Consider the following 25,389-nt stretch of genomic DNA (forward strand, 5'->3'; position numbering starts at 1 on the left):
TCCTCTTCCTGTACGTGCTGGAGGGTTCTCCAGGCACCTCACAACCTCTTTTCCTCCTCCAGCAAGAGAAGAGAGATAGAGCTTGTGGCTGACAGGCATAATGGTGCCAACCCACACAAGCCCTGGTGTGGGCTCTGGTCTGGCTGGGGTGTTACTGGTGGCACTGGGCTGGGCTGGAGCAAGACGGGGGGGGCTGCAATGAGAGGGTCCCCACGCTGAGCAGCTGCTGCAAGAGGCACTTTCTGTCAAGTAAAAGGAAATGGAGATGATCTGGGCTGAAGTTCTGGATGGGTTTGGTGGGATCACATGGTTGGGAACAGATCTGGCCAGAGGGTCAGCCCAGGCACGTGCTAATGGGAGAAAACACAGCTTGCACCGTTCGTGCCTTGGAGGCTCACAGTGCTCCGGGGGCGAGAGATCCTCAGCTCAGTTCAAACAGAGGCGGGGAAAGCTTCCAGTGACTCAGGGATTGCGTTGCTTAACAGCAGTCAGATGTGTGACTTGTTTTCCTCGCCCTTCGCCTGTCACAAGCTTTCCCAAGCTCTTCCCCCCAGGCAGAGCAGAGCCAGAGGCACCTCTCCACCATAACGCAACACAGGTGTTTTATGGGGTATCAGGGATGTGGTGTCCTCCTGTATTTTCATGGATTGATGGAAGAGCAGGTGATCTTGGCTTGCCAGGGAGGCTGGGGAAGGAGCGCTGCCCTGGGAGCCTGCAGTGCCTGGGGGAGGCAGGTCCTCCTCGGGCTCGTTTGTGGCTGCTGGTAACCTGTCTTTTATTTCCTTTTCTAGATGCAAATGCTGGACAAATTTCCGATGGAAGGAGGGCAGAAGGACCCCAAGCAAAGGATCATCCCCTTTCTGCCAGGTAGGAGAGTGGTTTTGCTCCAGCAAAAACCATGTTGGTTTTGGCATGGCAGGAGCTTTTTCCCATGGCAGGAGCCATCTGAGCAATAGCAAGTTCTTGGCCTGCACTGTGTCCATTAAAACATCTGTATTAAACTCCTCAGTATTTCTCTTTCCCTCCAGAAGTCACTAGTGGAAGACCTCAACTAAGCAACCCCCCTAGCACAGCTTCTGCCATGGCACAGGGCTGAGGATGGTGTGAGGCTCCCCAGGAACTGCTCATACACTGTTTTTCCTGTCCCGTGCAACTCAAAGAGCCATCCAGAGAGAAGGAAATAACAATGGCATTCAAGCCAATTGACAGCCTTGGCTTCCTCCTGTGATGTTTGGGGCTGATTGCTCAAAGACAGGATTTCTGTGGCATGATGTGTGCCCTGTCAGCCCAACGTGCAGCTGAGCAGATGCAATGGGCCGTGGCACTTTGTGGTGTGTGGGATTGCTGGTGGCTGCTGCTATGGGGAATAAAAAGAACTCTAATATGCCTTGTGAAAATAACCAGCCTGAGGGGAGTTTTTCATGCACCCATAGCTAATGGCTTTGACCACAGAGTTGTCTTACCTCTACCCCCAAGTAGCTAATGAGCATATTTAGAAATGTCACAGTGCCATAATCACTTCCAGTGACTGTCAGGTCTGTTTAGTGCAGCCCTTTGTGCTGTACTTTGCCTCCTGGCTCTTCTAGAAATGTAAAGGCATTTGTGAGCTTTGCTTTTCTCTGACTGGTGTGAAGAAAATAATTTACACCCCTTTTTAAATAAGAGAATCTTGTCTGGGTTTTCCATAGAAGAGTTTCTGATTCTAGCTTGTTGTGGCATTGTAACATCAGCAAAAGCAAAGCACACCTGATGTGAATACAACAGAAAAGCCCTTGCTGTACAAGTACTCTTGCCAGCAAGGGAAAGTGGAAGCCAAATTGGCAAAGGGCATAACTTGGAAAAATTGGATATATGCTTTGGCTGTGCTGCACTTGAAGAAAATTCCCACCAAAATGCTACTATTTTCAGAAGGCCATGGCTTGGGAAGCCCGGTCGGAGCAGTGCTCCTTGCAGCACGCTCGTCAATTCTTGTTTCTCCTTCTTGGTGTTGAAATAGTTTCCCTTTGCTGGGAAACATGTCACTGGGATTTCCACTGGAGGAAAAAGGGGGTTGAAGTTGCTGGAAAAGAAAGCCTGGCTCTTGTGTAAGCAAGCAGTTTTGGGGAGTTATGATGACCTTCTTCTAGAGAAGCGCGTGCATTTGTGTGTGTCCTCTGCAGAGATATTTGCCCTTTTGCTTTTGTTCCCTTTCTGCAACAGGCTTAAATAATATCATTTCAGAGGGAGTCACATGTTGACTTGGAAAACTGCTAGTCCATGCTTCTCCCAGAAATATTTCTTGGCATTTCATTTTTGCTGTGGCTTGTGATGGCTCGGGAGACTATTGATGCCTGACAGCTGGTACCTGCAGCTTTACCACGAGTGCTTTGAGGTGCCAGCACAGGATAAAGGATGGTGTAGTGTGAAGATTCCAGCAGGGGATGCTGTCCCGCCTCCAAGTAGGAGGTGGCCACTGCAAATCTTGCACCTTGCCTGTCCTCATGGGACAACTTCAGAAGTCCTCTTGCTTGAGGGAAGTTATGGTATTAGAAGTGGCAATTATGTCACCTTTGCCCTCCTGCCTTTGCTGCTCATTATGGAGTGATCAGGAGCTGGTGGCTTTTCCTGGAGCAAGACAGTGAGCCATAACCTCCCTAGTGAGATGGCCTGCAAGCTCTATCTGCTTATGAAAGAGGACTTTACTTGGGAGTAAGGCCCTTTTAATAGTTGCTGGATATATTAGAGCATTTCCTCTATCGAGCAGCTCTTTGCCTTCCCAGTTTGGGATGACAAGTTTTGCTACTTACAGCTGAACCCAAACTTCGTCTCTCTCAGCCTAGAGGTGCTGTCCAGGTAAGCTCAGTGCCAACAGCCTGGGTCTGTTTCTCTGCAAAACGTGGTTCTAGTGTGCTTAGACTTGCTGGGCTTTGATTGTGTTCAGCTTCTGTTAGTACTGTAGTTTGCTCCCAGTCCCATTTTGAGCAACATTTTTAGCATCTGAATTTCATTACCAGGGGAGATTTGGCTCCAGTGGTTTACTGCAAGTACACTGCTTTCTGAGAAGTCTGTTGTAGAGCAACATTAGACATTGTGGCCACTGCAGTTCTCAAAAATGTCTCCTGTGACCCTGTGCCTCTAGAACAGCTCTGGCTTTCTTAGCAAACCCTGAAGCCCCCTAAACCCAGGGTCACCACCACAACCTGACAAGGTGCCATCTGGGTTTGTCTGTCAGACTGGTTTCCTGGAATGGGAAGAGTGTTCCATGATTACTCCATAGTTACAACACCCAGCCCACAGGAACTCTGCTTTGTGTTACTTCGTTTTGTTAATGCCTGCTTTGAGGGTTCAACTTATGGGAAATTTCTACAGACTTTGGTCTTTTGAAGTAGATCTTTGATAGTATTCAGAAGAGGCTTTTGTAAGTGCAAGTCCTTCAGCCTACTCAGGTCTTCTGAAGTGGAGTCATAAAGGTGGGTCCTCTGAAGTGGAGTAGATCAATTACACTTGAAGTTTGGGACCAGGGCTTGTCCCTTGCTGGGTGGTGGCACCACACTGATCCCGTAGCTCAGCTTGGTGGGATCTGGTATTGCCTGGTGGGACGTTGCAGTGCTCCTGCACTGTGCCTGAAAAGCTCTGCTGCCACAAAGGGGAATTTGAAGTGGACTCTTGGATCCTTCAGCTGGCTCTGAGCCACTGGCACAGCCTGCTCAGCTTCGTGTGGTGCTGGGATGGCTCCTCGGAACAGCTCTGGCAGCACCCAGCCCTTGCATGGCATCGACTCTGCTCCCTGGAGCAGAGTTGGGAACAGCTGGTGGGAGAGCAGAGACCTGTCACTGCCCAGCTGGGGAATGTCCTCGCCCGCAGGAGTCCACACCAAGGGTTACACACTTGTTGGCTGGGAGATGACGGTATGGAGACCCCAGGAAAGAATGAACTAAGAAAACAAATGAGCTCAGTTGGGCCTGCTGTGTAAGGGCCGTGCCAGATCTTTCAGGAAACAGCTTTTATAAGGAGAGTGGAGCCTTCCAAACTCTGTACAGCCCCACTGGCCTGGAGCAGATCCTGGCCAGTCTGCTTCACTGGAAACGTGAGCCTCGGCAAGGAGGGGTTGCCTGAGGCTGAGCTAACCTTGGCTGTAAAATTGCTTTTTAGGAAGCTTTAGCTACAGACAATAGTGAACTCCCAAGAAGGGAGGAAGAGAAAGGGGGGTTTGGTGAGATCATTTTAGAAAGAAGAATTATACCTCCTTTCTACTCCTTTCCCAGCCCACCAGCCTGCTCGATATGGGCATCAGTGCCACCCACAAACTTTGGGGCTTTTTTCCCAGAACAACTGTGGGGATGCTCATAGCTCCCCACAAAGGCCCTGTGAAGGAGGTGGAGGACAGCTCATCTGTTTTCTAGCTATGGTGCCTGACTTGCCCCAGTCCTGTTCCATCTTCATCTGAGCTGGAGATGGCATCCTAATTACTACTTTCTGCTCTAGTAAGATGGACATCACTCCTGTAGCATGGTTGGGTGGACAGTCCCAGGCTGTCTTGCAACCCCTGTGCAGGACTTGGCCAAACAGATGTAAGGGTAGGACTCCTGGAAACACTGCCTGATCCCCCATCCCAGGAATAGCCCACGTAGCTGGCTGCTCCATGGGCTGGGATTAATTATGTGTACATTTGGGGCTGCCTTTTTTTGAAGTGAGTTTGGAACCTGTGCCAGGGAAAATCTGGATGTGATTTGAAAGGTGCAGAGAAGTGAATTCTTTCCGAGGCAGTGGGGCGGGGGCAGAGGGGGGGGAGTCCTTCAGGGTAAAGCAAGAGGCACAGCTGGTTTTCCACTCTTGAAATATCTGGCTGGGTTCACAGCCATGGTGGGCAGGGTGATGTGTTTCAGGTTCTCTGCCCCTCCAGCTTGCTGGAGATCCAGTAACAGCCTTTGGCTCAAGAGAGGTCTCCACCATTTTCCTTGTTGAAGTCCCTCTGCCTTGTGTTTTTTGGCTCCTTGCTCCCCAGTATAACTTCAGCTCTTCATGAAGAATTCCCACAGGAGGGAATAATTTGCAGAGCCCTGTTACCCTGTTTGTTTGTTTGGAGAGATTAACCCCTCCCGTGGCCTGCCTGCTCTCATACTGCTGGAGACACAAATTCCTTATCAGTCCTTTCCCCAGGCTTTCCTGGCACTTTTCAGTCCTGATGAAGGGCTGGGGCAGCAGGGGCCACACTACATTTCTTTGCAGCCCCCTCCCCCCCCTTCAGAGCTGCTTCAGCACTCTTTGCTCTGATTAGCCATAGAGGAGTTTGGTTCCTCCAGTCCTGGGAGAATGGAACCTTTCTGGCACCAGAGGAGTTTTCACGGCCAGACAGAATATTTCTAGCGGAGCGTCTCTTTTTCTTTGTAGGTATAAACAGGTTTTTAAGATCCAGCAAAAGCAGGCATAATGTCCTGGAGTCTGAGTGCTTGCACAGGGAGATGTGCCAGGGCAGCCATTCTGTATTAGTGCCTTATCTCAGCCCTCTGTTTCCAAAATCAACTTGCTTGACACATTCCCAGGTGATAAATGTTCAGTCCACTCACAGCTTTGTTTGTGTGTATAAAGGACAGTGTATTTTACCACGCTTCCTTTTGCAATGACTTTCTTGTGCTAGTAGGGCTGGAGGAGACTCACTGCTCTGATTGCTCATGCATAACATTATGTATGTAAAAAAAAAATCTAATCATCTCTGAGTCCTGGATTTGTGACAAGAGTGAGAAGCTGGTGAAGTGGAGTCTGCAGCAGCACTGACCTTTCAGGCTGATGGAATGCTCCACTATCAGCAGGATGTGCAGAGTTGCCTCCCCTCACATGTCTTCCCCTTGGTATTCCTCGTGCTGATGTTGGGGTTGAGGCAGGAGCACTGCTGGGAGGCTGTTAGGAGGAAAGTGAGTCTCTGAGGATGTTAGAAACATGGAATGACAGAATGATTTGGGTTGGAAGGGACCTTAAAGATCATCTCATTCCAACCTCTTGCCATGGTCAGGGACACTTTCCATTAGACCATGTTGCTCAGAGCTCCATCCAACCTGGCCTTGAACACTTCCAGGGATGGGGCAGCCACAGCTACTTCTGGAGCTACAGTGCTACGTGTTGCAGAGACCAAATGAATAATGCAATGTGTTTCTCTTGTGTTATATAGTCCTTGGCTATGTGAAAAGCCCTGGTGGACAGCACTGTTATTCCCATTTTTAGGTATGGTCTAAGGAAAACATGCCCAGGAAAATGTTGCATCTCACTGACCCAGCAAGTTGCCCATCTTTCCCTTCCAGGAGGGAAGTGGTTTCCTGTGCTCTCTTGCCTTTCAAGTTGAGGATTTATACAGCTGTATTTGGCAGCACTGAAGGGTCTGCAATTATGTTAATTAGGCATTTTGATTAAAATCAGCTTTTTGTTAGAAAATAAACTTCCTTGTTGAAAAATACTAGATTGAGAGCAAATGAAGAGAGGAGCTGGATTTCCTGCTGGTTCATATGCTCCATGCCTGGGCTAATTTAAGATCACTTCAGTTGTGGTGATGTATTTATTCCCCAAACCTATATTATTTTTATTATTATTATTCACTAGCATATGTTTGTTAAACATTTAAATATTCCCACACCCAGAACTTATTTTTTCAGACATTTATAACATACCCACCCATCAGTGATTTCATTCTGGCAGACATAAAACCAAAACAGCTATTCCTTACTACTGCCAACAGAACTAGTGTGATCCATTCATCTTTTTTAAAATCATCATTCAAATAGAATCCTCTGCAGCAAATATGCTGTGATTGCTGATGGAAAGAGAAAACTGTTGATCATTTGCTTGTCTGATGGAAAATAATTGCTAAGGGCAATGAATGGAGCTCTGACCTGGTGGTTGTTCCCAGTCTTTCCAGACAAATTCTGTGTTCCCAGGCTATTCACCATCAAACTCTAAAAGACAGATTGAATAGAGGGGTGATTTTTTTCACTGTATCATAAGAACTGCCAGACTTGGCTCTCGCAGGCTTTGAGAAGGAATGCACTTCAGAGCAGAGCATTTCCCACCATGAATGTCTCAGCCCCTCGCTGTCAACAGGACATAAATGAGGAGCAATCCTTCTGGTATGAGTTGGTCTGACCCCATGCCTGTCACTGGAGGGCAAGGATAGACCTAGCACTGAGTAGGTTTGCTGTGTGCTCCCTTGGACAGTCCAGTTTCAAAGGCATTCTGCATTAACTGAGCCTAGCAGGAGACTTGGCTCCTCCGAAAAGTTCTTGTTCGTTTTCTTTGCCAGCTGAAGTTGGGTTGGCTTAGTTCATCTCTGCTTAAAAAATGCACTGGCAGGCTGCACAAGTCATGCGTGGTTCAGATCCTGGCCAAGTCAGGGAGAAGCAGAGGAGGGTGACCCAGCCTTGGATTTAAAATTGCGATAAGCATGTGGCCATTTTCCCATGTCCTGTTCTTGGGTAGCTTGCTAAGATCCAGCTTCTGGCTTGAGCAATGCCACAGCTCCTGTGAAGACTCACAGTAAGGGCTGAAGCCATGGTGTGACTCTCCAGAGTGCTTTTCCCTGTTCTCATGTTGCTTGCAAAGAGGGTGTGCTGGTATTTGGTTATGATGGGAGTTTGGGTTCTGGTTTGCCCCTTGGTGACCTCTTTGATACATGAAGGGGTTGCATGGATGGGCACGTTGCTTTCCCTGCATTCAGGGGTGGGATTGGAAACCCAAGCAGGGACAAAAAGAGATGAGAGTTTCCTGTGATATTGGAGAACTGTCAGGAAGAACTTGAGGGGACTCCATTATCACCCATCTCCCCAAAGAGGAGTTTTCCGGGTGATTGTGTCGCAAAGCAGTGCCAGTTCCTGGTGCTCTGGGAAGTGGTCTGAAATCCTACCACATACCAAGCCTTTTGATCACGAGTCTCTACCTGTATCTGTTTCACTGTCTGCTAATGGCTTTTGTCTCCTTAAATGCCTGAGAATCTGTTCCCTCTGAGAGCAGCTTGAAGCATTTAGGACTCATTAGACTTCAAAGGCAAGAGGCCCGTACCACAAGCCAGAGGGAAGGAAACAGAGTGGCAAGAGGATCCCATTAATGGAGAACAAAAATAAACCCCAGACAGGAAGGAAAATTCTATAGGTCTGACTCAGAGCTGCAGTCCCGACACAGTGGCTTTGATGACCAGTTTGTCACAGGAGTGACACAGAGAGAAACCCTCTGGTTTGGCTGCTGCCCACACTAGACCTGGATGCCCTGAGCAAGCTGGGAGCCTTCAGCAAGGGTCCCACCTGCACTGGTAGCTGCAGGGATGTCATTTGCCAGGAATATTGTTCTCCCAGTACTTGCATGCCAGCAAGTTGTGAGGTATCAGGCATGTGCTTGGATGGGGGCTACTCCTGCATCATCACCACACTGGCAAGAGACCATGGGGATGCAGTTTGCTGGTAGTTGTTTCCTCCTCTCTCTCCTTGAACATGCTTGCCACTTTAAATGTGCTTTATTCTGACAAGGTGTTTAATCTGTGGGAGGGAATAGGCTTTTTTTTTTTTGAGCTACGGTGCTTTTGTCAAGAAGAGGACACACAGGAAATAGATCCTGACAGAGTGATTCAAGAGAGTTGTGCGTGGGTGTTGTGCTGACCTGCTCTTCTCTCTCCATCTCTCCTGTTTCAGGGAAGATCCTCTTCCGCCGGAGTCACATCCGTGATGTTGCAGTCAAGCGCCTGATACCTATTGATGAATATTGCAAGGTAAGGGCAGGTTCCTTATATCCACCAAAGATAAACCCAACCTGATCGAGCTCGATCCTGATTGACTGATACCATATAATGGTGTGCCAGTGCTGGGAGAACAGGGAGTGTGGGTTATCCACTGCTATCAAACCCTTCCTTTGATGAAAACCCACATGAAAACATTCACTTTTCACTCCTCATGAAATGCAGAGGGCTTGCACATGCTGCTGGGCTTTCCCTTTCTCTTCTCCTTTCCTAAGATGTGTTGGTATTTGTCTGGTATAAGCCAGAACCAGCTTTCCAGATGGGCTGGAAAGGACCTGGCTGTGTCCTGTCTGGTACAGGCGGTTTGGAGCGAAATTCTTGTGCGCAGGACTAGGCTTGTAGGACTCAGTTCCTCAGGGAGCCTTTCCCATCTATTGGGAACATACCTCCTGTTTTATGTAGAAGACAGCACTTTCTTGGTGGGATGGTTCCAAACTGGGATGTAAACTCCTGTTACTGGTTACATAAACCAGTTATTTACGCAGGAGTGAGATGAGTTGTACCTGAAGAAAATTATTGGGAGCCAACAGAGATAAGGCTGAGACAATTTGTTCCATACTCTTAAAGAATATAAAACTAGACTTAAATTTAAGGGGAATTGTGATTTTAGGGCATTTTTTTTGGTGGGGGGAAACAAAATACCAAAGTCCATGAAAAATTATTTTTCCACAAATAAAGTATGCCAGATCTCATCATGCCGAAGAAGGACATTAGTACTTGCAGCAGCTATGAAATGGCCTGAAGGTAGGACTGGTACCTCCAAAATCCAGTCTGAATGCTGTTGAAAATATATACAAAGACTGCAAAACCTAAGGGAGGAGATGAGAAAATGGTGAAATATCCATTGCATTCCTTAGACACAGGAGGTGTGGAAGTGACTGTGTCCTGGGACTTTGCATGGTGGGAGAGGCTGTGGGTTTTGGGACTTGGCCAGACCTATGGAAGGGATTTCGTGGCTGGAATAACAAGTACAAGGATAAAGGTGAATTAGTAAATGCATCTTGACAGCTCTGCAGTGGGGCTGCAGATGAAAAACCACTGCAGGCCAGGAGAGCAGGTGAGAGCGGAGTGATGGAGATGTACAAGGTGTGCTTGGAGCTGTCGGGGGGGAAGCTGATGGTGCAAGTAACTGCTTGATTCCATCCAGGCATGATCAGCCCCTTGTCTTGTGAGTCACTGAAATGTGTCAGCTGCATAGAGACGCACACAACCGTAAATTTAATTTTTGGGAAGAAAAAGTCCCTAAGTGATAAGATGCTGCTGCTGACTCTTTCAGAACGATGCCATTAATGGCATAAAATATAATGAATCCATTTGACTTAACAACTGGAACATAATGGCTGATGTTATATGACCCACTTAGGGAGCTGTGCCTCCTCCTGTTAATGCATTACCAAGGAATACTGTGCTCGCCATGGCCTTCCAGTTGCTGCTGCTTAACCGTAAAGCAGCTGAGCTGAGGGTGGGTGTGGGACCAAGGAAAGGCTGCAGAGATGCAGAATGAGCAAGGAATTATCAGGAGCAGGAAGATGTCCCTGCTTGGGCACGTCATGCTGCAGATCGCAGGGGCAGTGTCCCAGTCCCTTGCTGCCATGTCTGTCATTGGAGGTGGATGTTGCTCTTGCTTGGAGGGTGGTGGCACAGAACAGAAATACAAAATGTCTCCTCCAGCTTTAGCCCTGCTGAGGGAGAGTTGAGGCTCAGGAGCATATGTTGAGAACATGTTCCCACAGAAAAAATTTTTGCTTTGTTGCCATCTGCTGCCAGGGAAGTAGTGTCTTTGTTCTCTGGGAGAGCCCTGGACAGGTGGGTGAAATCTAGGGTAGAAGCAGGGAAAAGGAGCAAGGGAGAGAACCATTGATTCCCAAGGCAGTGTTTTTGCTGGAGGGCTCTGTTTCAGGTCCCACCATACTAAAAGTTGTGCAATTTAAGATAAGGTGCAGGAAAAGCAGCAAAAGAATCAGAGCAACTGGTAAGAGCAGTCATTTGCTAAATGAGACTTCAAACATCCATAGGGATAACAAGGAGGGGGACTGAGGGTCTGTCCCATTTCTCCGGTTTGTTCTCTTTGTGTTCTACATCTATTGGTCTTTTTCCTGGTGTGGGAACTGCCTTCCTTCTGTCTCAAGGATTTTGAGAAAGTGTTATTGGAGAGTTGAGGAAGGAGCTGCAATGCTGTGGTGCTCTACCCCAAAGAGACAGGGTGGACCACTAAAAATATCACTGCCAGAGAATAACCTTTTCTCACTCTCTGGAAAATGGATTTTGATGCAACAAGGATTTTCTGTCTTTGGTCAGTAGCCTCTCTCCTCAGGCTTGCAGGCAACAGTGTGGGTGAGGTGACTTGCTGTGCCTCCAACACCATGGACTGAAGCCATGTTCTGATGGCCTTCCATAGTTCACTCCTTTGGGTGGCAGAGCCAGAGGTGGGACAGACATCATGCTATTTGTGCCACTGATTTAGTGGCCGTAGCTGCTGTAGACCATGGCCAGCTGGATTGCAGGGTGGCCTGCTTGACTCAGCCAGCACTGTACCAGCAGAGTCAGCTCGGGGTGGGCTTCCTTCAGAATGTCCTGGGAAACAAGCTATGGGTCTTGTCTTTCCTCCTTCCAGCACAAGGTGTTTTCTGTGATAATCCCCTGCTTTCAGAGGACATGGAGCCTTCTCTAGGCCACAAAATGGGAGTGATTTTGGCGTGGGAGAATTGCATAGATCATGGGATGCTGGAACTGGGGAGTGGTACCATGTGGGTATGGTGAGCGATACCACATGGGAATGGCATCCATGCAAAACTTGATCTTTGAATAGCCCTTCCCTGGACCCAAAAGCCGTGGAGTGAGTAGTTTTCTCTCTCCTGTCTCTCACATGATCTTGTTCGCATCTGGCCCGTGATTAGTGGTCTGACTGTCTGCTGTGCTGGCAGTGAGTGACTGTCTGCTGAATGGCTGGAAGGGCTTTTAGGGGCCAGCAGTTAGGTCAATATGTAGCCACATCTGATCTGTGTGGTAACCCTGGGGCTCTGCAGATGTGGCTTCGTCTCCAATGCAGCAATGAGTGGAGGTTTGGTTGCCCACACTGCTGTCACGAGACTGCTGTGACAGCATGTAGAGGGGAGTGGGAATTATACAGAAAATTGGTTAAACATCTGCTCCAGTTTGGGCTGCAGCACTGCTCCCTGATTTCAAATGGTCCCTATTTTAATTGCATCGGGTTCTTTTACTTATTGCAGTTGCCATCATCTGTGACTCCATTCCCTTGCACGAGCAGAGGGCAGGCAGGGCTCTCTGCCAGGCAGCTGCCGTCCTGCAAAGCCCTCATTGCAGCCCACGTTGGAAAGGACCTGCAAGAGCTCTGGCCAAGGCAAATATTGCTGCCCCAGCCTCTGCCCCCAGCCCCCCCAGCCAGACCCACTTTCATTCTGCAAGTCCCACTGTTGAATCTTTTTTGCAACAGGCTTCCTCAGAGGGAAGGGAGAAAAGTAGAGGCAGTTTGTATCTCCTGCCATTCCACAGCAGCATAGTGGCCTTCCAGCCCTTGCCCTGATGAGCTGGTGTCCGTGCTTTTGCCTCCTGTTGCTTCTCTACCTGCCTCTTCCCAAGCTGCCATTGCCCAGCGGAGCATTTTTGGGATGTGCTGGTCAGGGCTGATGGCACTGGGAGTTTGCCACATGTAAACTGCCCAACCTTTCCCAAGAATAACAGCTCCATGCCCCCAGCATGGCTGGGAAACTGAGCTCTGCCACAGTCAGAAGGCTGGATGCCAGGATGGACATCCCTGTGGCTCTTACCCTGCAAGGGAACATCTGCCCAAAAGGCTGGAGCTGGGCTAGGCAGGGCCTGAGCAGTCTCTGCTTATTCTCCTTTAGTCTTGTTTGTGGTGAGTGTAACTGGGGGGGCTCCCTGGGTCTTGCTCCACTTTGGTGTGTGTTTGCTGTAGCTCTCCCCAGCCTGGCTCTGTGCTCCTGTGTGCAGGAACCATGTGGGTGCCAAGCTGGATGCCATGTCCCAGGCCCCTGTGCCCCGAGGGCCTGTCCTCACCCAGCCTCTTGCACAGCCTTGATGCTTCCCATCACTGTTGTCTCTGTTTCCTCCTCAGGCTCTGATCCAGCTGCCTCCCTACATCTCCCAGTGTGAGGAGGTTCTCCAATTCTTTGAGACGCGACCTGATGACTTGACACCCCCCAAAGAGTAAGTTGGTTGGGCAGCTGCTACCTCTGGGATGGTGAGGAAACACAAACTGCCTTGAACTTGTTGATATCTGTGAGTCTGACGTTCATCAACTATTCCCCCACAAGTCACAGATCTGGGATTAGGAGACTTTCTTGGAGAGGGAGCATGGGCTGTGCAGCTCAAGGTGGACACCTCTGACCAGTCAGACAACTCCTGTCTTAGCCTTCTCCAGTGGGGAAGTGGAAACACTTCTCTGGGACCCCATGAAGTGCTGGTCTCCTCCTGAGCCACTTCCTACCTGCAAGTACCTGTTTCAGAAACATGGTCAATCTGAAAAGCCTCATTTCACATGGTTACTAAGAACCTCTGCCTCGTTTGAAGGGCTCTTTCCCTTAGCCAGGTCCATGAGCCCCATCCATATCAACGCTCCGGAGCCTTTCCATGCAAACCGAGGAACATTTGCAGGGAATTTTGCGTCCCTTACGCAACTCTGTGTGGTTATAAGTCTTGTGACTATGAGCTGCTTTGGCCAGGAGCCACCCATCTCTTACTAATCACAAGCAGCATAAATCTGAGCAGCCGCCTCCATCTCCTGCTATGCTGCTCTCTTTTTATGCTGCATGTGACACGGTGCATGGCTGTACCAGGGCTTGAGCAATGGAAGAGGCCTGATTAATTGTGAGAGAAAAGGCAGTAAATTGATTTGACAGCACTCTGTATTGGGTGTGGAGGTAGATAAAGGCATTTTGTTTTTGTCTTCTGAGAAGCGACTGAGCCTGTCAGGTCTCCAGCTAAGTATCATGCTTGTGTGGACTGTATCTTCTCTCTGGGTTTTTGATTATTTTTGTTCCTTTTCACAATTCCCCCTTCCCCCACCCCTACTTTCCTCCTTTGGCTCCTGTTACTTTTTGCCTGGCCTGTCATCATTCCTCCTGCAGCTCGTGGTCACTGATGAGATTGGTCTGAGGGCCCCAGAGCCCATTAACTAATTGCTTGCTGTCAGCTGACGCTGTCATCCATCCTGCCCAGCCATTGCTGACCACTTAACCTTCCACCCCATTGGTCATCCCTCAGGGAAGGCGTCACCTCAGGGACAAGTGAGAGACACAGGAGAAAGATGAGTTTGCCAAGGACATCGGGGGGGGGGGTGGGTATCATGGGGGTTAACAGCCCCTGGGGCTGTTTTGGGATGTGGGGTGCTGCCTGTGCATGGGTCTTTGAGCCCTGAGTGAGGGTGGTGAGCTGCTTTGCAATAGGAGTCAGCTTTGGAACCTGCCTGTAGCTGAGGCACCTTCAACCATAGTGGAATGAAGGGCTGCTTCAGTTTTGCACCCACTTTCCTCACCTTTATTTTGTCTAATAGGCTGAGCCAGAAACCAGGCAGGGTGTGGGCTGTGGCCAGAACAAGGAGCGTATTCCAATGTGGAGGGAGATGTATGGGTGCTGAGCAGCAGCCCCAGAGTGGTGCAGCTCTGTGCCTGGCTGTGTTTGAAGCTGTAGCTTTCAGCCCTCCGTCCTTGCAGCAATCAGTGCCATGTCCCTCATCACCTCCCTGGTTTGGGTCTGAGAAACAAGGGGAGCCAGATGCACCAGCCCGAAACCAAATCCCAAGCACATGCTTGTATTGTGGGATCCATCCTCAGGGACATCCCACAGCATCCTGTAGCACCACTTGGCAGCTCCTGGGTGCAGAACTACTCTGTGTTGTATGAGCGTTTGGCCTTTGCAGTTCTGGGTGGGCGAGCAGGTGATGCACCACTGAATCCAGTGGTAGGCATGCCTCCCCCTTGCCTGCTCCTCTCCAGGGAGGGCAGGCAAGCTTGCAGCACACAGAAGGACTTACTGGGTGGCTCTTTTCCATCTGCCTCCAGCAGCAAAACGCTACAGCATCTCAAGGACATCTCTATTGTGTTCCCCATCCCCTTCTGAATGCCAGAGGGGTATTTATTAGCTACAATACAAAATGCTAATTAATAAAAGTCCTTGACTCTCTCTCCTCTGGAGAGATTGGTGGGAGCCTGTTCCTGAGCCCCGAGTGCTGGCAGGTCGCCAGGTTACCAATAACGAGATGGGAGCTGTGATAGACGGCTGGGCTGGATCAGACGTGATGGCGTGTCTGGGGTTTGGCCGGATGTCATCATTCATCCAGCAGATAAATACTTTTCTCCGGGAATTTGAAAGGGAGCCAGGCCATGAACGGAGTGGAAAAAAAAAAAAAAAAAAAAAAAGGGAAGATTTTTTTATGTTGGGTGGTTGAAAGGCGGGAATGAGGGAGGGTAAAAGGACTGGTCAGCACGCTCGGTGCCAAGCCAAGCAGCCATTCTCAGGGCTCTCAGGGCTCCGTGGATGGGAGCCTTCCTGCTCTCTGTCCTCTCCCTTGGCTTCCCTGGTTGACACCTCTGGTCCCAGCATGCCCACAAGAGTGGCAGCTGGTGGCACTGAAGGGGATGTGCCTTTGAGTGCTGATGGATGTGCCTTTGAATGCTGTTTTGTCTGGGATGCAGGTGAGGGTCCCCCTAACTTGCATCACCCCAGGATGTCAAACCCCTTTCAGGGGCCACAGCTGACTGCAGTCTGTGGAGCTCTGATTTAGCTGCAAAGGGTGAATTTAGTCCTTGGATCTGGCAGTGTCTGGGAAAGGAAAGAGGAGGTTGGACAGCCCATGCATTTGCCTCCAGGCCCCTGTGGTGTCTGCTTTCCCCAGCACTGGAGCTCTCTCTGGGCCGAGCCAGGGCTCTCTGCTTTCCTGCAGTGCAGCTCCCTTCGGTGTCCCTGTGCTGGTGTTGGGAGCACCAACACAAACAGGTCACTGCTGGATCCCATCCCTGTAAGCTGAGTTCCTCACCCCTTCTCAGTCTCTTGCTTGCTCTGCAAGCTCCAGCCTGTCCTGTGGAGAGGGAAAGGGTCAAATACTGACTTTGTGCCTCCTTCTTCCGCCATCACTTCCAATTGTGTGGGACATTACAGCCAAAAGTGGAGTTGAGACAGGAGTCTCCAGCAGTTGGAGGGTGAAAGAGGGAGGTGAAGCCCTTCCTCTATCCCCTCTTTCCTCATCCCCAACTTTCCTGTGTACTCCTGCCCGGACAGACCACTTCAAACAGGAAAGCAGATGGAGATTGCAGTTTTTCCACTGGCAGTGACAACTGGTGGCTTTTGTGATGTGGATCCCTGTCCAGCAAGCTCTGGACTGGGATAACTCAACAGCTTCTGCCCAGTGGTTTGTCAGTGAGGCTGAATTTGGAGGAAATTTGGAAGAGCTGACTCTACTGAGCAATGCAAAGGGGGCAGGGGAAGGAGAAGAGAAATGGTTATAGAAAAAGAAATCTCCAGAAAGTTGCAGTCTGGGGGGATGTGGGATTTTTCTCCTCAGTGTTGGATGGAATCCCTATATTTTCAAAGAAGAGGAGTCATCAAATTCCTGCTCCCCACATATCTCAGCAGGTCTGACCAGCAGCAGGATGTCCGGCTGTTGAGGTGGGAAGTTGCTGTGCATACCCCCCTTACCTCCCACCCACCCTTTTTCAATTTGAAGCTGTTTTTAACCGCAGCAGAGAGTTTCTGGAATAAGGCTGGGGAAGTCTGAATGGCTGGGCACAAAGCCACTGCTGAGTCAAGGCATTCAGCTGCTCACTCTCCTCGCCAGCTGAATTTCGGCTGTGCAACATGAGGGAGCCCAGGTTAACTCTGTAGTAAACAATACAATAGTAGTTATTAATAAGTTATTAATATTCCTGAGTAGTTTTTTAACCATTCCCCACAGTTACAAGTGGGATTTGGTGGGGAAGGAGCCGTCTTGGTGGAGCTTCCCAGAGGCTGGTGACAGGAGAAACCTCTCGAATTTAAAGCATCTTTCATTATTTTCTTTTTGGTAGTTGAGCAGCCCATCAGGTATAAGACACTTAAAGTTACTGGTTTGAACCTTTTGGATTGTGAACCCCCTTTTTTTTTTTTCCAGTGGGGGCACAGGCACAGCTTTTAAAAACTATTTTCTTCCTTTCTGTATGCCTGGGTATCCTCTGAGCTCACATCCACAACTCGCCTTCCTGCTCTTTCTGCCAAGCAGCCCGTGGCTGGAGGGAGAGGATTTTGGGGCGTTTCAAGGGCAGTTCAGCTCTGCTGCTGTGTATATTTTCTTTGCTGGGGTGGAGGACCAAGTGCAGAGGGAGTAACCCTGCTCCTCCCTGCCAGGGAAAGCATCACTGGAGGGAGCAGGGGATGGGCAGGACCCAGGGTTCAGCTGAATCCCAGCTGCTGCTGAATCAGCAAAGGGCTCTCAGTGCCGGGGGCTGCCTGTGCCATCCGGGCTGGAAGGTGCCTGGAAATGAGGTGAGAGCTGACCAGATGAGGAAAGGGTGTGCTGCTAATGAGGTTATTCCTGCAGCAGCCTCACTTTGTCAGTAACCCCTCGAAGCCCTGGTGCTGTGCAGTGATGTGGGGGTGGCACTGGCAGTCACAGTAGTAGATTGCTTCCCACATGGAGACTGACAGGGAATCCAGGCAGGCACCAGCCCCAATAAATCAGGGAAGGGAGAACTGGGCTAAAAGGAGTCTCAGGCCTGATGTGATCTGACTGGGCCAACTTGTCTCTCGTACAGGGAAGGATATTGATCTGTTGGAGCTAGTCCAGAGGAAACCACCAAGATGTTTAGAGGGATGGAGCACCTCTCCTATGAGGAAAGGCTGAGAGAACTGTGTTTGTTCAGCCTGGAAAAGAGAAGGAAGGCTTCAGGCTGACCTAATTGTGGCCTCCCAGTACCTGAAGGGAGCCTACAGGAAGGATGGAGAGAGACTATTTACAAGGGCCTGGAATGACAGGACAGGGGGGAATGGCTTCAAACTGACAAGAGAGTTGGGTTAGATTGGATATTAGGAAGAAGTTTTTTCCTGTGAGGGTGGTGAGGCCCTGGCACAGGTTGCCCAGAGAAGCTGTGGCTGCCCCATCCCTGGAAGTGTCCAAGGCCAGGTTGGATGGGGCTTGGAGCAACCTGGTCTAGTGGAAGGTGTCCCTGCCCATGGCAGAGGGTTGGAATGAGATGATCCTTAAGGTCCCTTCGAACCCAAACCATTTTGTGATTCTATGAAAGGTCCTGCTTAGGACCATAGTACTGGCAGCCATTGTGGGTAAAAGATTTGTGTTTGGTCCAAAGTGTCAGAAGAGGATGATTGACAAAAGCATATTTCCATCATTAAACCAGGGAGAAAATCTGTTCCTTTCCCTCGTTTCCATAAATTGGAAGTGTAGACTTGTAGCCAGTATCTTCCTTAAGCAAATCTCTTTTCTTCCTGCTTCCCTGTAGCTTTTTGTGTGCTTACCTTTCCTTGTAGTTGAGCTGTGCCAGGAGCAAAAGTTTTCCTTGTCACCTTTGTGTGGTGTTTGGGGAGTAATAGGGGCATGAACTAGAAAAAGGGGAGGCTCAGGTCCCTACTCCAGGATGGAGTGACTGCCCCATGGAGGAAGCCATTCCAGGAGTTTTTGCTGGTCAACTAGAGATCCATGCATTGATGGCTTTTGGTTTGGATACTTGCTGGCTTGTGGCTTTTGGGTCGTGCCCTGCTATCCAGACAAATTACAGCTTGTGTACTGAACTGTTTGTTTCACAGTTCTCCTGATGCCTACGTGCAGATTCACCAGGATCTCAGCTCCAAAATAGCCATCTCCTTCCCTTTCTGCTGAGAACTATCTTTCCTAGATGACAACAGACAGAAATACCAGAGGGGTTGAATTCATTCTGCAAAAATACGCTTTGTGCCAGTTGCATGGGCAGAGCACTTGGTTTTCTGTGCTAACAGAGCAGGTTTCTGAGCCTGAGGGCTCAGCTTGGCTGATTCTCCAGTGGTTAAACACAGGGGCAGCCCTGGCACTGGAGTGTGGGGACAGGGGCTCCATTCAGAGCTCACTGGAGCGTTTGCTAAACATCAGTTCTCCCAAACTGAGAACAGCTCTGTTGTACCCCCATTTCTCAGTCTCTCTTGCCTGCATAAATTTTTCTAATATCTCCAAGCTTGCTGAATACTTAGAAGATGAACTACCTCCTGATAGCTATTTTGGTGACCTTACTGTATTCCAGAAGGAATTTTTTCTTTACTAAGAGAGGTTTTTTTTATGCGGGAGATGTTTTCTGGGAATGCTGACCTCAGATCCATCTCATCTTGATGTGGCTCCTGTGTGGTTTTGCAGCAGCTGGAGTTATTTTCCTTCTGTTAGTGTTCCACTGTCCTTCACCTATTCCATGAGCTCACTGAGGCCAGGGCTGTGGGGCAGCAGGGATGGTGCTGAAGTCCCTGAGCCACATGTTGGGGCACCTTCCTCTCATGAGTCCCACTGCAAGGCAGGCTTTTCTACATGGCAGCCTCAGGGCCACCTGCAGCTCAGGGCCCTGCCTGGCCTAGCAGCCACCAAACATGCCTTAAGAAAGAGTTTAAAGCCAAGCAAGCCTGTAACAACTCTTCTTCATCACTGTTCTAGCCTTTAGGGTTTACCTGGTTTTATAATTAATGACTTAACTAACATTTCTTGCCTGAATTATGACCCTGTAAGACCATGCAGACTTTCAGTGTCCCCAGCATCTTGCAGTAAATAGTTTAACAGTTCACTTACATATTGTTGAAGAACAAAATCTTTGTGTTTGTTCTCAACCTGCCTCCCAAGCTCTCCACTTTGCCTCACACCCTTGCTGAACCCTTGTGCTCCCCACCTCACTCCTTCCCATCACTGGATCCAGAGGGATGCTGTCTGATACACTAGAGAAAATGGTTGAGAAACCTGACCCTCTTTTTCTAAAAAGAAAAAAAAAGTGCCATGGAGATTATTAATTGGTGCTAAGAATTCTCCATGTGGAGAAGTTTCCTTTCAGGATTGCTCCAGGGGATTATTAGGTTCTTGAAGAACACTGAACTGAGCCCACTGAGACTGTCCTGTTGGCTCAGAGCTTTAAGTGAGACTCCAGACACATAGGAACCCTTGCCATCAGTGGCAGTGTTATGGGAAGCAGCTGGAGAACCATTCCTGAGTTTTAGCACCTGGGAAGCTCTGTGGGGCTGGTTGGTGGCACACAGCCATAGCTGTGTATTGGTGCCTTGTAATTGTGCTGTGGCTGCTGATTCATCTGCACAGCCTGGCTGGTGTGGGGGTTGGAGCTAAATGAGTTTTACAGTGGAAGGCAAAGTGGCCTTTCCTTCCCTTCTTCTGGAGCCTCCAGTTTCCAGGAAGCCGTGCCTGCAAGCTCTGGTGCGTGACTTTCTCTGGTCCACTGGGATCGGAGGAGGAGGAGATGCTGCCGGGAGTTTATTGCTGTTTCCTGTCTTGTCTGAGCTCTTGTCCTCTCTGAGGTGGTGGGCTGAGGCTGCTGGTCTTCAGACCTGCAGCTCTTTGTAACCCTGCCAGGAACAACCCAGCAGCAAAGTGAAATTGCAGCTCCTTCCTTGCCCCCTCACTCAGACGGAGCAGCCGGTGAAAGGAAACAGGGGGATGAGTTACAGTAATAGGTTTAGCAGAAGGCAGGGGAAAAACAACAGTTATTTCCATCAGCACCCTGCAGTCAGCATGAGGGTGCCATGCCCACCTGCTGATCTCCAGTGGGTTCATCTGGCCTTGCTTTGCCTCCCTTCCCTGCTGTACCATTGAACTGGGATGAATTTAATGGGGCTTATTAATAAACTTTAATTTAGTTCTGCAATGCAGTCTCTCTATAGAAATAGAGAGTCTTTGGGATACTCTGTCCAGTAGATTCCTCCATTGGTCTCTGTACCTGGGACATGGCATTCAGGTCTTTGCACAGTCTGTGATCTCTGAACTCAACAGTCTACAGTTTCTAGGTAACGATGTCCCATTTGTTTCTGGTCCAACTTCATTGCATTTTGTTTAATTTTATTGATACCTCCATGGATGAGTACCAGAGGTTTAAGGTGCAGAGGGAGAGAGGGACTGGGAGGAGAAGGCATTGCCAACAGAACATATTCCCAGGATGGGTGGGCCCTAAAGGCAGCCAAGTCCCCACATCACCCCGTGGCTCTAGGGGAATAAAATGACTACAGCTAATTACAGTCTGAAAATGCAGATAAGCTTGAAAGAGAATGAAGCATAGCCCAGCTCTGGCTTTCTCACTGAGCATGGAGGGATTTCTCTGCATAGCCTGAAAACAGGGAGGGAGGGAGAGTTTTGCCAGTGGACATGATAAGCAGATGAAGGGGCTCCTGCGGTCCATCTGGGTTGGTCCAACCAATTTTGGAAGCAGTGGTCAGGCAGCTCAAAGTCTGAGGAGAGTCCTCTTACCACCAGGTGAATGTTTTCCTCCTTGGAAGCTCTAGTCCCTGCTCTGTGCTTGTTATTGCTCCTGGAAGTAACAAGAATCAATGTATTATCTCCTGGTACCAGAATATTTTGCCTTGGTCAGATGGTCTTGACCAGTCGCACGTGTGAGTCTGAGGAGTGGGGAAAGCAATGTCTTCTGTAAGTGAAGAGGGAAATGGTTACCATCAGCCCATGCTACCACAGCATTTTGAGGCCAGAGTGGTGAATTATGTGAAAGTACTGAGAGCCCTTTTGTGGCAGCATGGACTGCTGTGGCTGAGCTGGGAACAGGGCTGGTGCATTTGTTTGGATTTCAGGCTGGTTGGGTGTCTTAGTCTGTTACTCGGAGGTTTTTTAGGTTTTTCTGGGCCCATATTTTCCTTGGTTTGGATTTCATTGTGCCTGCAGAGTTGTGTTTGTGCCCTGGGTTTGAGGCTGTTCAGCAACCATGTTTCTTGGCAACATTCAGATCAGAGAAGGGACCCAGGACCAGTAGTTTCTAAGCCATCTCATCAGTGGTGCGGTCAGCGGGCCAGCCAAAGTGAGAGGACTTGGGCTCAAGCTCCCCCATTGCCTCCTCACAACCACCAATAGCTCCTGCTTGCTCTGTCCTGAAGGCTGCACAGCCCTGGTGTTCATCCTTTCAACAACACTTTAATGACTTGTCCTGTTTTGGGGTATAAATGATTTCCCCTTTCCCTCCACTCCCCAACCTTGTCCCTGAGAGAAGCATGAGACATGGAGGAACTCTAGTATTTCCCTCTTTGTCTGTTTTCAAACTGGCACCCACTTCTGTGGGAGCTGTGGTTTGTGCTGGGAGCAGTTTTGGGGGTTTTGGCTTCCCTAGCTCCTGACTGCTGCCTTATCATCCCTATCCACCCACCTTCACCAAGTGACATGGTGGGAGTTGTAGCTGTCAGACCAAGCCACCAAGGAGGCCAGGCCAGAAACTCAGACTTCCCCTGGGAAAGACAAAACATTAAATTACTAAATGAAAGGAGGGGAGAGATGGGCTGTTTGCAGGGTGGGTGGTGCCCCATGTCACCTGTGGAGACATTAGCTGGTTGAGGGAGGTCAGTGGCCCCACCAGGGCCAAGCACTGCTGTGCTTTCCTGGGTGGTTTGTCACTTGACCAACAACCCAATTGCCCCATCCCTCTGCTGATGCTCTTCCTTCTCTTTTTCAGGGAGCCCATTGGAAAGAAGAGGTCTGGTAAGGACTCCTTTCCTCTCTGCTGGTTACACCAACTCCTCCTTTCACCCACAGCTGTGGTCTCCTGGAGCAGGGCAAGGGCCTGGCCCCATGGCAAGACAAACCCCTGCTTTGCTCCCCTGTGGGGCTTCCCAGCACAGTGTGTCCCCTCCATCCACCTGGGATTTCACTGCAGCCTCCAAGTCCTGATCCCATGTCCCCTGCGCCTCCCGTGGCGCTCCCAAAGGTGGGTCAGATGCCCACAGCTCTCCACACTGTGCTGGCCTCCCCCTTCAACCATTAATTGAGCTGTTGCCACCATTGCTGCCGCCCCCAGGTTCATTTCCCTCCCCGCCTCATGCCTTGTCTCCCGTTCGTTTTGTTCCTCATCAGGGTTTATCCAGAGAACGGCCTCTTTCCTGCAGAGAGGTACTAACAGCTGCTCGCTGCCCGGCCCTTGCTCCTGCTTTGCCTTTCTCTGGGGGGACACCTGCTCAGACTGGGTGGGCAAGACCCTTGCAAGAGGCTGTCACATCCCTGGTAGCTTTCTGTGGTGGCTGGTGGACACGGGGCAGTAGTGGAGCCGAGGTCCGGCGGGCTGGGGCTGGGGCTGGGGCTTGGCTCTTGGTGCAGGGGATGTACCACAGGTCCTGGGTGAAGGTCTGCAGGGATGGGGATGCAAAATTTCAAAAATCCAGAGGAATGTCTGAGCTGCCTGGTGGTCAGTGTGAGGTGGAAAGTCTCCCAATGCAGCAATAGGTCCTGCTTTGTGATGGCACTGGCTTTGGGAAGACAGTTGGGGCTGGGATACTTTACCCCTGCTCCTCATAGAGGGAAGCATCTCTGAAGTAAACCCTAGTTGGTGTGTTTTAGCCTATAGAGAGGAGAAGGAGAGAGGAGTGGAAGAGCCTTTGATCTGTGGATTAAGGAGGCATCTTTTAGCTACTGAAGCTGCAGATTTAAAAATAGTGTGAGGTTCTTTGGGAAGGAAGTTCTGTGCCTTGGCTGGATGGAGATTCTTCTGAAATAGGTGGTGGAAAGGATTTTGGCCAGAGAGTTGGCACTGCTATAAGCTGTGTAAGCAAATTCACCTGTAGATGAGTGGGTTCCTCTTGGAGGAGAGAGAAGAAGTACAGGGGAGACTCAAAGACTTGTTTCCGCTTTTTTTCCACTGGAGCTGCAGGTCATCCCTCCTTCAAGAGCTTATGGTGTCCCAGTGTCTTAACTGAGACTAGCTGTAGGAGGATGCACGTGGAAAGCCCTGATGTTGTTGACTTGAACAGTGGCTCCTGGTTTTGGTCTGTTCTCACAGGCAGGTCATAGTTGGGTGCTCTCCTGATGGACTAACGGGGTTTTACGAATGTGGTTAAATCTTTGGACAACATTTTCTCCTCAAACTCTGACTGCTCTCTGTCAAAGCAGGACATTGGGATGGTCATTTTAAAGCTCTCATGGGCCATTTGCAAGCACAGACTGCAGTACTGGCTTTCTTGTTCTGAAGTGAATCTTCACCTAGCTTTGGAGGCAGAGAGAAGCATCTGGCTGTGGGTGGGAACAAAAAAAGACTGCAAATATTTTCCTTCTCCTGTTTTGATGAAACAAATGTAAAACAAAGATACAATCTCCCTCATCCTGAAACCTTCTCTTGTGTGCTGCCTCAGCAGGAACATTTGGTGAGTAAGGGAAGAGTGTTGTGTTTCCCTATGAGATCAGTATGTGCTTAGATCACTTTTACTTCTGTTCACTTACATAGGCAAGAGAAGAGAAGGCCTCTCTAGGGTTGAGAAGAAGAGGAAGAAAATTTCTGCTGCATAACTCAGTTCTTTGAGGGCAAAATTCAATTTAGGAACACTGGCTGTTAAAGAAGCAGGAACTTTTCTCCTGCTCATGTAAACAGCTTCATCCTGCCTTCCCACTGCATTCATAGACAGCTTCACTCTGCCATCCCTTTGGCATGGTGAGTTTACAGGGGTCACAGGGATGTTGCTGAGGTCAAAGAGAAAACACTCTTTGGGATGCTGTTCACTTGACAATATTGAGAGGGAGAGAATGGTAAGAGTTCGGGTAACAACCAAGCCAGAGCCTGCTCTGGCAGGGCAGGATGTGAAGTTCTGCCCATGGCAGCTGGCATATGTGCAGGAGCCACAGGGAAAGGTGTTTGCTTGCAGCAACGGTTGATGCCTCATGCCAGACATGTTCAGAGACTCCTGTCACTCTCTTGCATTTTCTGGCAGCAGAAACAGAGTTTGGTTCTGCTGCTGTCACCCCAGTTCCTCGTATACCTTGAGGAGATTCATCAGGTCCTCAAGCCAGCCCTGCTCCGAGGTGACAAATATGCAGCAAGGCACAAAAGAGTGCTAATCCAGGATCTCCCTGAGGAGGGGTCATCCAATAGCTGCTAACAAACAAAAGTCATGAGAATTTTCTAATAAGCAGTTTCCCAATTGCTTATTTCTCCCAGCATTGCCAGAGAAGGGGTGAACTGCTCTTGAGGAGAGCGTTGGAGAGAACTCTGAGCTCCTGCCAGCAGCAAGCCCTGGATTTAAGCAAACACTGGGATGCGAAGTGGGTTAGAGTGCTGCCTGCCCTCAGCCTCCTGTGGTGACCAAGAGACTCAGGTGACATTTGCTGTGTAGAGGAGGGTACGGTGATGTGAGCATTGGTAATAATATCTGCTTTCTTTGGTGAGGTTTTTTACCAGTGTTTGTAATCCCACATGTCTGTGAGCCTCAGGCGTGGGCCTGGGCTCTGTTCAGCCTGCAGCTTGAGAGGGGTGGATTATCCCTCAGTCTCTGGGATTCTGAAGACTGACTTGGCCACTGATTTAGGTACATCTAAAAGTAGTCATCATATCAGTCCCCAAGGCGTTTCTGTTCTCTCCTCATCTCACAGTTGAACAGAAAGCACAGATGGAGAGTCATGGGTTTGTTGCAGCACTGATTTAGTGCAGGGGATCCTGAAACTGTCTCCAGAGTTTATATTTTGTTGG

At 49.5% G+C, this 25,389-nt stretch overlaps 1 protein-coding gene across 4 annotated transcripts in view; it reads left to right on the top strand.

Annotated features, from left to right (window-relative positions):
* SH3PXD2B (SH3 and PX domains 2B) overlaps positions 1-25,389 on the top strand; it is a 69,242-nt gene that overhangs the window by 29,072 nt on the left and 14,781 nt on the right. For all 4 annotated transcript variants that reach the window (XM_064671755.1, XM_064671756.1, XM_064671757.1 and 1 more), the window contains exons 3-6: positions 792-867; positions 8,646-8,722; positions 12,846-12,937; positions 22,396-22,421. In XM_064671755.1, the coding sequence (XP_064527825.1) occupies positions 792-867; positions 8,646-8,722; positions 12,846-12,937; positions 22,396-22,421 (271 nt within the window). The remainder of the gene's footprint in view (positions 1-791; positions 868-8,645; positions 8,723-12,845; positions 12,938-22,395; positions 22,422-25,389) is intronic.

The sequence above is a fragment of the Pseudopipra pipra genome, chromosome 15 (genome assembly GCF_036250125.1).
Source record: "Pseudopipra pipra isolate bDixPip1 chromosome 15, bDixPip1.hap1, whole genome shotgun sequence".
Classification (NCBI taxonomy): domain Eukaryota; kingdom Metazoa; phylum Chordata; class Aves; order Passeriformes; family Pipridae; genus Pseudopipra; species Pseudopipra pipra.